Source organism: Panicum hallii, chromosome 7 (genome assembly GCF_002211085.1).
Source record: "Panicum hallii strain FIL2 chromosome 7, PHallii_v3.1, whole genome shotgun sequence".
Classification (NCBI taxonomy): Eukaryota; Viridiplantae; Streptophyta; class Magnoliopsida; order Poales; family Poaceae; genus Panicum; species Panicum hallii.
In genome coordinates this window covers 32,548,608-32,562,071 of record NC_038048.1, presented here as the reverse complement: position 1 = coordinate 32,562,071, position 13,464 = coordinate 32,548,608, and the positions used below count along the sequence as shown (strand labels likewise).

The following is a 13,464-nucleotide window of genomic DNA, read 5'->3' as shown; positions in this document are numbered from 1 at the left end:
AGTGAGTGAGGAGGACGCGGTGGACGCCGAGCGCAGTGGCAGTGGAGGCTGGAGCAGGGGCAGCGGGGGCGGGGGCAGGAGCAGGAGCAGCGACGGGTGGAGGGCGCGGGCGCGGGAAGATGAGCAGGGGCGGTGCAGGCGAGCTCGGGCGGCGGCGGGGAGGACGGCGGAGGCGAGCGGGCCGAGCTGGGAAGAAGATAAGATGTAGAGGGGAAAAAATAACAGAGTTGCTAATGGTGTGAAATAGACATCCATTCCGTTTCTATAAATCCCTCCAACCAAACAAAGAATTGGGTTGGACTCATCCTTCTAACCAAACACTACGTGGGTTAAATCCGGATTGAACCCAACCCACTCAAAAACTAGAAATGGACCCAACCCATCTCCAAACCAAATACACGCTAGGTTTCTGTGAAATTTGGCTTCTCACGTGCAGATATACAATGCAAATTCTTTTCTGCTAACTGAAATTGATAACTGTGATGAGTTTTATTGGTAAGGCAAAGTCTATATGAGTTGTGATATCACTTATAGAATCTAGCATCGATGCTTAGCGGTTATGGGAGCTCTGGGGAAGCAATGTGAAGGTGCGAACCCATAGTTACCAAGCAATATGAAGTGCAATCCACAGATGTACTTATTGAGAAACAGATTACCGAACTGACTTAAAAGGACATCTCCTAGAATTACAAATATCTAATGCAGTGTTCACAGAACAGCCATTCCCAAATAATTTAGGGATTAAAAATACATAGAAGCAGCAGTCCACATCAGCCAGGCAATCACTGTACAAACTGACTAGAAGTCCTAGTTAGTAGCAAGTTGAACACTTCTAAATGCTTCATACACCAGCACTTGAAACTGAAATGCTCCTTACATGTTGCGCTTTTTTCAGAGCATGAAGTTGTTGATCCCTAAAATTTCCAAATCACTGTCAAATATTGATGTTACTTCCTGCGATCCACCCAATTCAGCCTGCATTTACAACTGATTAATCACAATTTGGAAATTTTACTTGGATAAAAGGAGAGCAAACTTAGATGCACACTACTGGAAATTTTAGAAGCATATTGCATTGAAATTTGCACTGCTTACCATACATCTGACCTTTGGAGACATTAATGCTTTGATCGTTTCATATTTGTTACTCGAGTAAGTTACTCTTTATTTCTATTTTTTGAACTATACTTTCCTTGGGCAACATGAATTATGACGAGAAATTCACTTAACTGTTAAGTTCATTTAACTTCTTACCGATGCTTGGCGAAACTCCTCAAGCATTCGACGATACTGCATCCTTGCTTCAGTAGAGTCTACCATGGACAGCACTCTTGACACAGCCTCCTTTACAGCCTGATCGACCTTCTGCCGCCGGAAAACCTTGACCGCTTCATCATCATCAAAGTCATCGTCTTCCTCGTCATCCTCCTCTACTGCTCCAACCATCGGTTGCTGCTCAGCTCGGAAGCCACGTAGGCCATGTCCTTTCCGGCGCCACCTAAGTATTACTTTCTCTAGCACACTGACAGTGCTTACAATTGTTCTGTATTTCTTCCTCACTTGATGGCCTCTTACATGGGCCTGTACAAAAGCAAGACCTTAAGACTAAAGAAAGTATAATCAACTTGCCAGATATCATGCCCATGAATTGAAAATTAACGAGGATTTTTAGACTATCCAATACAACATTTCTCGATTCCCTTACCTGTATTTTAACCGCATTTCTTCTCATGTTTAGAAAATGTTTGCGCCCTTTCCAACCTTTGTATTTCTTCTGAATTGAAACAGCCGCTTTATCATAAAACTGGCCACTTGAAGCATGAGCTTGGTGGTACAATCTTGATGCGGCTGCAAGTTCATCTATATCTTCTTGAGTCATTCCATATTCATCCCTAAGTCGAGCAGTCTTTTGCTGTCTCTTCCTGAAAGAGAAGGCACGGAAAGCATTCTGGATGCGAGCTGCTGCTTGAGCTGCGTTTCTCACTGCTGCCAAAGAGTCCTTCATTGAGAGCTCATCTTCTGTGCCACCATGCAGTTGTGCACTCCTCTGAGATATGCTTTCCACTGCCCTCTCTGCTTCAATTTCAGCTGATCCTTTTGAAACATCACTTTCTTCTATAGTAAGTGATGCAAGATAGCTAGTCAGCGACACTTCTGAAAGATAACCTGCAAGGCCTGTATGCCCTCGTTCAGAAGCCAGGAAAGCTGCTGTTTTGCCAACTGGGTCTTGTGCAGTAGGATCGGTGACTGCTGTTGCTGATGCACCAGCAGCAAGAAGTGCAGCAACCATCTTTTCCCTGCAATCAAATGGACTTGCTAATCATTATTTTTCAAGGTAGCTTGCTAGTTCCACGACAATAAATAACAAAATGTACCAACACTTGAAGCAAATGAGAAAGAAAACGATAATGGAACAATTTGTGTTGATACATGCCACTATACCAAGTTAACAGCATAATGGTACGCAAATAACACATAATAGGAAAATTATTTCTTCAGTCAACACAAGGATATGTCTTTCTGTCCATGAAAATCCTTATGGAGAAAATGCAGCAAGAAAAAAAATAGAATTGAAGTTACCAGCTCTACAATATCAATATTGATTACCTTCCAAAATAAGCAGCCCAATGAAGTGCAGTCCATCCATTTGAATCACGAAAGTTTAGACCAACTCCAGCACTGAGAACTGAAGACAGTGCCCACTCATAGCCTAGTGCAGAAATTAAGTGTATGATACCCTGGTCATGCTTGGACAAAGAAGAAGATGTTCCATTGAATCCTTTGAGCTTCACTGATAACCACCGTTGTAATCTACTTTTCAGAAGTTCCTCCATAATCTGATCAACTGTACTTAGTGGATTTTCACATCCTAGATTGAGTTCATGAATTAACCTATCCCAGAGCTCTTCATTCATCCTAAGTTTTGGACACTGTCCAGATTGGGGATCACTATCTGGAACTTCGGAGCTTCCATTCTCCAACAAAAGCATTCTAACAAATTTGGCAAGAAATAATAATTCTTCACTAGATTTCAGGGATCTAGAAGATGGTGCAAGGTCTGAGGAACCAGAAGAGGTTGGTTTTGAGCGAAACTCAAATTCTTTGAATTCACTGCAAACTTCTCTGTTCCCTGAGGTAATGCAGACTCTGAGTTTTCCACTGCTGTGCAGTGGTGTGTGGCAGCGAAGGACACCCGGCTGAACTATTTCAGCAGGTACCTCGCTGTCACCAAACATGACTGCCCAACACAAATTTGACGAATCAAATAGAAAATCTCCCGTAATGATGACCTGAATAGATGAGATTGTGAGAGGAGCATATGCAAATGAAAACAGTTGGTATTATATGGCGTCAAAATGCTAAAACTTCATGATTTACCTTAGTGATCTCATAGGAGAATGCCCATTCTGGAGAAATCTCACGAATGTTAAACTGCTTTATCTGTCCCAAGGTAAGTCTTGTATCTGCTCTGGAGTAGGGTTCAAGCTGACCACGGTCAAACAACAACTCTGTTATTTCAGAGCCCTGTGAATTGCTTTGAAATGTTAACGGTGCTTTTGTTTTCCAATCTGGGTTCAGAGAGCTTTCAAGCCTACTCTCATGAGCTGAAAGAATATCAGTTCCACCATTCTTCTTGTTCCTCAGAATAAAGTTTGAAGATGGCGAGTCAATGGAGGCTTCTGGCCCTAAAAGAAATCTTTTAGCAGCAGAAAGTTGTATGCGCAAATCACTGCTGTCTAGGCTTCCTGGTGGATGATATTCTGAATTTTGCTGATACTGGACATCTGACTGTTATGCAAAAAATTCAAGTAGTTAATACACTTTGGTGAGGGTACTAGGTACTAGTGCACAAAGAGATTTCTGAACACATGGGTATAATTTTGATACGGAAAAGAACAAGACATTTAAGTATGTTTGTAATAGCATGAAGATTATCCCCAAACACCAAATTACAAATAAATATCGAATGCATTTCAACATCAAATGTTCCCAAAGAGTAGTGGATTGAATGAGGGTAAAATGTTCTACAAAGAAGAAGAAGAATCCGAAATTACAATTTCCTCACCTGGTATATAGATGGAGTTGGCAAGCCTGAACTGGAGTGCAACACATCTTCCCATGATGGTGCTATATTCCTGCCTAAACCTTTTTGTGCTCCTTCTGGTTGAATTTGTTTTATTTGGTTGTCATCTGAATAAGGCAGCGAAAGAAGTGTTAACATTAAACTATCAGTTAGTTCAGATACCCTAACAATATGATGGTTTCTATCAAAGTGTGCCAAAAGGCCACAAGCTGGCACACCACTTGGGCATCAACAGGAAATTTGCATGTACTGAAATGTCAGAAATGTTCATTTTCCCTAATTACAGTGGAATGTATTGAGAGACTTTAAATCCAGCGATACATGTGCTCAACATAAAAAGCACACATTGGTTTGCCCAAAAAAAAAATTTTTTGTAGCAGGACATTACACTATCGCAGGACAGGTTGCAATAGGCCCCGTAGAGAAAAGGAAAAGAAAGAAACTTTAACTATGAAAAAAGTTGACTCCAGCCTAGTTCTGACAGAGTTCACTCTAGTATAATAGTTAGCACTATTCTTTTTCCAACAAATTTAGGCATTAGAAAGATGTCCTAAATTATACACATAATTAGCCTGTCAACATTTTCATCCTTTTTATAAATTTTCTTATGTATGTACAATTAGAAAGCGGAAAACATTTTTGATTTTTTCTTCCTATGGACCTAATAAGAAATGCAGGAATGATGAAAATATTTTTCTAGTTAGCTGCTTATGTGATTACCCTTCTTATCTGTAGCCTCAATATTTGTAGCGAATCCCAAAGGCTGAACTTGATTTGTGTAAATATAGTCATCTTCATCGTCACCCAAACTTAACTGCTCAGCTATCTTCTTCAAAGCCACATTAAGCCCAGACTTATTTTTTGAATTATCATTATCAGCCTGATAAACTTCTGTAGTTTGTTCCAGACAAGTCTGTCCAAGCTCTGGTATGCTTAGTAAACTGCCACCATCTTTGTTGTACTCTTTGTTACCAGAATAGGAACTTACTTCAGTTACAGAACTCAAATTAGAATAGCTCTGATGGGATTCACTGCCCTCACTAGTGCCAGAAGTAGAGCTGAGATATTGGTTTCCATAGATGGCATGTGGATATCCCAAAGATGAAAGAGATTCTGGTGGTCCATTCGACAGCTTTGATGAATAATATCTGCCCTGGGAAAGGGAGAAACACGAATTTTCACACACATCATTAATTATGGAAAGAGTTCCTCTATTAACATAACAATAGAAAAGCCATAAAACCAAAGAATCTCTTATAGTACAAGTGATTGAGAGTAGATCTAATTCATACTAAACATAGTCTTAAATTTTTACAAATTTATTTGGAATAGAATGAAACTATTTTCTGTAATTTCTAAAGGATAACAATTAATGAAAGGCATGAACCAATTCTGGTAAGTGGCATTTTCTGTTCAAAAAGAGCTCAATAAGTCATTGGAGTCTGTCCTGTCAGTATTTATTTGCAGAGTAGATGATCATGTTAAACAACACCAGAAAAAATGTACAAAAGTATAGCATGGGAATGTTTTTTGTTTTAAGAACATGGCAAAATTAATGTTACATACCTCAGCCACCTCTCTATACTGTACCAGCACAATGTGCTCATATGCACTGCGAATATAGAGAATACGTGTCAAATAAAATTTGTAATCAGTGCTTTCTTCCGCAGATAGATGTTTGCAAACAGTCCAATATATATACTATAAAAGTAACAAATTACACACAGAAACTCTGCACAATTGCGACTCCAGTGACCACATACAACTTAGATGGCCATAGATATCAATTTCACAAGTTTTGAGCTAACTGAATGGAAAGATTATCTTACGGTTCCAACATCCAGAAACACCGCCTCTGGAAACATGGATTTTGCTCACCATGAGCATAATAGCAACTCAGAGCATCGACATTTCCAACCTGCAATGATGAGAAAATGTCATATCTGAGGCAGAGGACGCTGATCAATAACCTCCTTCCAGATTTATGGATCCATAATAAACTAGGGAGATAAAGGTACCGCCTTTGTTTTGAGTGAACCAAATGTTCATATTAAACATTTGAAGACACCACTAGTTTGTTATGCATACTCTGAGATATCAAGAAAAATGTTCAAGTTGAAGAGGAGGCTTGATAAATATCCATACTAGGAATCCAATGGACCATTAGCAGTAATTAAATGTGCGCGCACTCTGATGTGCATGTTAACAAATTCACGATAGGAGCAACTAAATGTAATATAGTTGATGCGATTGGCATGATAAATGATTTTGTCATATTAAATATCTTAGAGTAACACCCTTCCAAAGTCTTGACAAGATGATTTGATTGAACTGTGTGTGTTTTAATATTGACTATATAAAAGTTAACAGCAACCATTGAACTAAATGATTGAGAAAACAGGAAATAAACCTTCAAGCGTTCATGAGCCTCCCCAACAGTTCTTCCATCCTTCTTCCTCCGCCATGTGTGGCCATCTCTTCGGAAATACCGATTCACACGACGATTGTAAAGGAATAGTGAACCACCTGTAGAACAAACAAAAATGCTGTCAAGGAACCGGAACAATTATACAAGAGAAAATTTCTCCAGTTAAGGGAATGCGGCTATACTGGGTGGCTTCCTCGGTGCCTCATGGGTGATCGGGAACCTCTCGTGATTCTGCAGGATATAGTATACTTCAGAAGGCTTTAACCACCTAGTCCTTGCTTCCTCACGAAGCACGTTGATGTCAAAACCTAAAGGCAGGGAAAGGACAAAAAGATAAGACAATAAGGTATAGTACTAGTTAATTTGTGCTAAACCCCACAGGACCATGATAAAGTTGTAACACTGTCATATAATTCATCATGGGTTATGATTAGCTGGAGCAATCATTCTCTCCTCAGCACAAATATATCATATATATAAGTTTAAGAAAAGAAAAAAAAATCCCAATTCACTTAAAGGATTCAAGCTTGTGTAAGAAATATACTGATTTCTCAGCAGGGGGTCAAAACCCCAACAGAACCATAAAACTTGCCAAGATTTACTCATTTCATATGGTGCAAAATAAGGTTAGTGAAATCCTAACACAAGACAATCCCCAAAAAGGTACGTCTTTATCCTTCCAAAAATTTATTGCAGTTGTACCAAAAACTAAACGACGAATTCGAACCCCAGTTGGTTGGAATGGAACACGAGCTGCTCCAAACTGACCAAATAATCTTGAGAATGTCCGCACCTTTCATACACCTGTAACAGTGGTTCCTGCCTCATACCCAATCGAAAAATTTATTCCTTGGCTTGAAAAGAGGCTGATAAACACCTTATTTGATCAATCACCGCAGGAACAGAAGGCCATAAGAATCCAATTTGCAGGGAAAAACAATCAACCAATAGACAAATATTCCACGCAGACTCGGCAGAGATGGCATCCTGTTATTAGTCCCTTAACAGCATCGGAAGGAATCGAGGGCGCACAGCCAAGAACCGCTACTCGCCCCCACCCAGGTCAACTCCCGGCAAGCAAAGCTAAAGCCTTGGCCTCGCCAATCAAAGAACCACCAAATAAATGATGATAAATCAAGAGGAAAACACTCACTCTGACTCATGGTCACTTGCAGAGATCCAGCAGCTTCGAAGCTCCCATGGAAGGGGAAGGAAGAGGTGGGGGGCCCAAGACTCGGGAGCCTCAAGAAATGGCCCCCTAGCAATCAACCAAAGCTCTGAAAGCCCCTTTCACACAAGAGCTGAATCCACAGATACTCCGGAGGAGAAGCAGGCCGCGAGAGAGAGGCGAAATGGCGACCGAACGGATCAGCCGAGTTGGTTGCTTCTGCAATTCAAGACAGCGACGGGCCTTTTGTCCCCAGGGGTAGAGTCTAGTCCATCCACAGAAATTTACTCGGTGCTGGTGGTAAGGATAAACAATTGTGATAAAATATTAGTGTGTAGGTGCACATGGAATTTTCATATTGCCATGAGCAGCTAGGCAAACATGAGTTAAGCAGTTAAACTGCTGCCTTTGAATTCTTTTTTCCCTCTGCCTTTTTCGTTCTGGTTTTGTTTATAGCTTGACTTGGGACTGGGGGGAGAGATGATGATGCCAGGAAACCATTTTGGGAGCAGGATTGGTGAGTCCTTCACACCTGACCGCGAAAGCAACCGTTTGTTGTTTGCGCAGGAGGGTTAGGTGAATTGCCGACTTGCCGTAGGCACGTGTGTAGTTGTTAATGAACACTTGCGTCGTTTCTGAGATTCGCGATGTTCACATGCTAGTTATTATTCTACGCTGAACTTCAGTTTATCATCTCCAGATATATATTTATACCTATGGCCATTTGGAAGTTTCATTTATATTTAAGAAGATGCCATATCAGCAAATTAAATGATATGACATGATATTTTTTATGAGATACGGTAACAGTTTCATCATGATAAACTCGTTGTATACGGTTACCAATACCTTGAAACTGTTTGAAACTCCCATTAAAGAAAATTTTGTTTCATCTCCACACATTTTATCCACTCACATTAATCACTTAAATGCAGCATTTAAATGATATGGTACCATATGAAATTGTGAAATCAAATTTTTACATTGTGAGATCTAGTTTCATTCATCTACTCAAATATCCTTAGATGACATGACGCTATTGAAAATTGTACAATAAAACTTTACACTAAGAATGACTGAAGAAGGCTCAAAGCTCTACACTTTAGTAGTATTACGATAGTTATGCCTCCAATTTCGCGTAGGGGAAGGCTCCATTCAGGGCTGGCACTAACGGGGTGGGCAGTGCGATCGCCGGGGACCTATGGAGCTGGGGGCCAAGATCATATAGGTAATTAGTACATATAATTTTCTATTTGGCGTAATAAGCCTTTGAAAGTCCATCACAAACCTTATAACGGTCATTTTTTTATTTTTTATACTATTGTTATATGTTTTATGAGCTATACATATATTGCAAAGTAACTTTTATTATTCGTACTATATGCTATAATTTTGTAACTAAAAATTAGTTCAACGGGTCCTTATCTTCTTGCTTGACCAAGGACCCTTAAAATTATAGAGCCGGCCTAGCTCCATTTGAGAGGCTTCTTGTCCTTAATTGGCACCGACTTAAAAGCAATATTTAGGTCAAGTAGCCGAAAACCCTCTATCATGTTTGTTTGTTTGCCGGAGGAAAGAAAAAACTTCTCTCAAACTACCTATAAGTGGAAGAGGGCGCGTTATCAATGTAAAATGGATCCAGAGTGACCCCCTTAATATGTAGTTTTCTTTTCTTCATTGGCTCTTGGAGGCGTGAGAAGCACAAGAGCCTTACCAAAGGGGCCGCCCTTAAATTTTATTAAAATCATAATGGAGATGAATTTTGTGAATTCTTGAATGTGAACAGGTCATGGGGGATTCTTGTGTGAACCCGTTTCTGATATGGACGACGGTTTTTAATCCCGAGACTGTACATGCTAGCTATGGGACTCCTGTTTATGTAAAGAAACGAAACAAACAAGGTGAAACTGGAACAGGAATTGAAACCGAAGGTTCACATCCGAAACTCAGAGACATGTTAGGACTTAGGACTGCTGCTGTGCATTTAAGAACGACTTGACCTGGACTCTTTAGTGTAAACCATTCATAGGTGATAGCAACCGATGCTGTCATTTCTCCAGTGTAGCAATAATTGTGTTCCAGTGTGATAGAGCTAGGCCTGATCATGGCTCACTCCGGGCATAAAAACCGAACCCGAAGCCCAAACCCGAGAAAACCCGAACCCGAAACCGAAAAACCCGAATCCCGAAGCCCGAACAACATTTTCGGGTGGCATATGCGAAAACCCGAATTAATTTCGGGTATTTCGGGTTTCAACCCGCGGTACCCGAAATACCCGAAATACCCGAACAGGCCACTTCCACTTCCCCCGCGGTGGGCCGGCCCATTACCAAGCAGGCAACCCGCAAGCCGCAACCCTAGCAAGCACCAAGCTGCAGTCCCGCTCCCGCACAGGCACAGGCCAGCCGCCAGCACAGCAGTCACCGTCAGCCGCCGCAGTGCCGCACTGCCCGCCTGCCTGGTGCCCCGGTGCGGCGGTGCCCGCAGGGCCGCAGGCGCCAGGCGGCAGGCCCAGGCCGCAGCCCTGCAGCGGCGCAGCCCCGCAGCGCCCAGCGGCGCAGCCCCCGAGCCCCGCAGGCGCTAGGCGGCAGGCCCAGGCCGCAGCCCTGCAGCGGCGCAGGCGCAGCGCGGAGCGCGCAGGGCGCGCAGGCGGCGCAGCCCCGCAGCGCCCAGCGGCGCAGCGCCCGAGCCCCGCGGCCGTGCGCCCGGGCGCCCGTGCGGGTGACGCCGTGCCCGGTGCGGGCATGCGGCGGTTCCCCTTCGTGGCTTCGTCTTCGCATGCGCCCAGGCCCAGCCGCCCAGGACCTCGCGGCTCGCGCGGTCGCGCCGCCACCGGCCACCATGCCACCCCACCCTGCGTCGGCACCACCCCTCCCAGCTCAAGCACAGCCGGCCGGCGACCAGGACCAGGCAAGAATCCCCTTTTCCTATTCTTCCCGTGCTAGATATGTAGAAAGCAGATGCAGAACCTCGAGCCCTCAATCTAGCGTTGTTCCTTTTCAATTTTTTCATATAGATGGCAGAAGCAGAACCTGATTCGCGGATAGATATGGAGGTTGAGTCTGTGGCAGTAGGAACTCAGGCATCGCAGGTTGAGTTGGTAGAAACAGTTGTTGAGTTGGATGGAAGGAAACCGATGGCATCAAGATCAGAGATGTGGAAGCACTTTGTTCAGATGAAAGATGATAAGGGTATTGTGAGAACTGCTAGGTGTAAATATTGCAGCCGTACCATGAAGGCAGACACAAAGTCAAATGGTACATCTTCTTTGAAGAGACATTTCAATGTTTGCAAGCGCAATCCACACAAGTTTAACAAAGATCCAACGCAAGGTATTATGCAAGCAACCCAAGGTGAAGTTATTGGCAATTGGAGGTTTGATCAAGATGAACTTAGGGCTGCATTTGCTGAGATGGTCATAGAAGATGAGCAACCATTTTGCTTTGGTGAGAAATCAGGATTGAGAAAGTTTATGGCAAAAGCATGCCCACGTTTTCAGCTTCCATCTAGAAGAACATGTACTAGAGATACAGTTCGATGCTACTTCCAAGAGAAAGCCAAGCTGAAGAAATTCTTCAAAGACTCTTGTCAAAGGGTATGCTTAACAACAGATTGCTGGACTTCTCAGCAGCAAGATGGCTACATGACCGTGACTGCTAGTTTTATTGATGATAATTGGAAAATGCATAAGAAAGTGATTGGTTTCTTCATGGTGAAGGGGCACAAAGGTGATGACATTGGTAAAAATGTGATCAGATGCATGACTGAATGGGGATTAGAGAGAGTAATGACTATAACAGTTGACAATGCAAGTGCCAATGATACTGGTATTGGTTATTTGAGGAGGCAACTAAGCAGAACAAATATTGCTAATGGCAAGTACTTGCACATGAGGTGTGCAGTACACATTGTTAACCTCATCGTGCAAGATGGCCTAAAAGAAGTGGACCTCTCTGTGAAGCGTGTTAGAGCTGCTGTTAGGTATATTCGAAATGGAGGTTCAAGAATAGCTAAATTTAAGGAACTTATAGAGGAAGAGAAGTTGACCAATAAGCCATTTTGAAGCTTGACGTCCCAACAAGATGGAACTCCACTTGTATCATGCTTAAAGCTGCAATTGTTTATGAGAAAGTGTTCACTAGATTAGTTGATGAAGACATGAGTTATGTTATTGACCTATCTGAAGTAAGGGATGGATTTGGTCACCCAGATGAAACTGATTGGGAAAATGTGAAGAAGATGGCTGATTTTCTAGAACATTTCCATGATCTTACTGTCCGTGTCTCTGCTACACTCCATGTTACTTCACATACATTCTTTCATGAGATTGGAGAAGTACACTTGTTGATTCAATCCTGGTTGAACAGTACAGATGTTGTGCAATCAGCTATGGGCAGGAGAATGAAAGATAAATTTGACAAATATTGGGGATTTTGGCACACCAGCAATAGCAATACAATTGTGAATGACAAGGGGAGGGGAAAGGGAAAGGAGAAGGAGAACATAAATTTATTGATTTTTGTTGCTGGTTGTCTTGATCCAAGATACAAGTTATCTATGTACACAAAGATAACTATTGAAGAGATATTTGGTGAGGAAAGGGGACAACTAGTTTGGGAAGCAATTGACACTTGTGTTCATGAGTTATTTGAAGAATATAAGAAAATGTATGGTCCAGCTGAAGAGACATCTGATGCAATTGATCCAGTAGCATCAAAGGGAGGTAGAGGGGGCAAACTGAAGGAAGTCATCGCTAAGAGGATGAGACTAGGCAATGCTTCAAGCAACAATACCAAGTCTGAACTTGACAAATATCTTGCTGAAGAAACTGAAGACACCGAAATGAAGATTGACCTTTTAGTGTGGTGGAAGGCATCTGAGCAGAGGTTTCCAATTTTGTCTCGCTTGGCCCGCGATGTTCTTGCTATACCTATCTCATCAGTAGCTTCAGAGTCGGCATTTAGCACAAGTGGACGCATTCTAGATGACTTCCGAAGCTCCCTTACTCCATTCATGCTTGAAGCACTAGTATGTACACAAGATTGGCTAAGATGGTCGGTACCCGTTGACATTGAAGAGAATATCGAGGAATTAACCATGATTGAACAAGGTAAAACATTCCTTCATTTATTTGTTGCAATTTGGTAAATTGGTCAATCCTTTTTATTCCACTATTGACTGGACATTGGTTCCTTGCAGAATTAATTGAGGAATTTGGTGCAAAAGAAAAAGGTAAACAACAAGCTTCCACTTCAAGGACACATGCAACGGCAACGGGAAGCAACTCCATTGCTGCTGCTGGGACATGTACATCTTAAATTATGTGTTGCTGCTGCAATGTTTTGCTATAAAGTATTGTTGCTGCCTTACTAGAATGTATTGCTAGTTTGCTACTATAAAGTATCACTGCTGAAATGTAATGCTTCTAAATTATGTGTCATATTTCAACTATAATGTTGTTTTTGCTACTATAAAGTTGTTGCTTGAATGTATGGGTGCTGGAGAGTTGTTTATGCTGTTGCTTTTTGTTGATTTTTTGCTATATAAATCGACTTTGTGCTGATTTCGGGTAGTATGGGTATTCCCGAACCCGAACCCGAAATATTGGGTACCCAAAATTTCGGGTATTAAAATATTGGGTACAATTTCGGGTAGCAGATCTCAAAACCCGAATTTATTATAACCCGAATTAACCGACCCGAAATTTCGGGTAATCCCGAACGCCCAGAGCTTCATGGCCACCGACTTGATGAACCCGACCCAAAGGCTAGGCCTGATCATGGA

The 13,464-nt window shown here is 42.1% G+C and overlaps 2 protein-coding genes across 4 annotated transcripts; one reads left to right on the top strand and one right to left on the bottom strand.

Annotated features, from left to right (window-relative positions):
* Positions 1 to 634: 634 nt before the first annotated feature.
* LOC112899273 (calmodulin-binding transcription activator 4-like) lies at positions 635 to 7,904 on the bottom strand. Of its 3 annotated transcripts, XM_025967675.1 has the most exons (13): positions 7,666 to 7,904; positions 7,306 to 7,389; positions 6,695 to 6,820; positions 6,495 to 6,610; positions 5,914 to 6,002; positions 5,651 to 5,696; positions 4,805 to 5,237; positions 4,067 to 4,191; positions 3,379 to 3,789; positions 2,608 to 3,290; positions 1,706 to 2,297; positions 1,255 to 1,581; positions 635 to 975 (listed from the first exon to the last, which is right to left on the bottom strand). In XM_025967675.1, exons 2-13 carry the CDS (start codon positions 7,310 to 7,312, stop codon positions 892 to 894), a joined length of 3,039 nt encoding a protein of 1,012 aa, XP_025823460.1. In that variant the 5' UTR covers positions 7,313 to 7,389; positions 7,666 to 7,904; the 3' UTR covers positions 635 to 891. The 3 variants fall into 3 exon arrangements, with proteins under 3 accessions (XP_025823460.1, XP_025823459.1, XP_025823461.1); XM_025967674.1 differs by lacking the exon at positions 7,306 to 7,389; XM_025967676.1 differs by lacking the exons at positions 5,914 to 6,002; positions 6,495 to 6,610; positions 6,695 to 6,820; positions 7,306 to 7,389; positions 7,666 to 7,904 and having other exon boundaries at positions 4,805 to 5,232; positions 5,651 to 5,695.
* A 3,877-nt stretch (positions 7,905 to 11,781) lies between these two features.
* LOC112900659 (zinc finger BED domain-containing protein RICESLEEPER 2-like) lies at positions 11,782 to 12,998 on the top strand. Its single transcript, XM_025969491.1, has 2 exons — positions 11,782 to 12,790; positions 12,880 to 12,998. The coding sequence occupies exons 1-2, from the start codon at positions 11,782 to 11,784 to the stop codon at positions 12,996 to 12,998; spliced, it is 1,128 nt and encodes a 375-aa protein (XP_025825276.1).
* Positions 12,999 to 13,464: the final 466 nt, after the last annotated feature.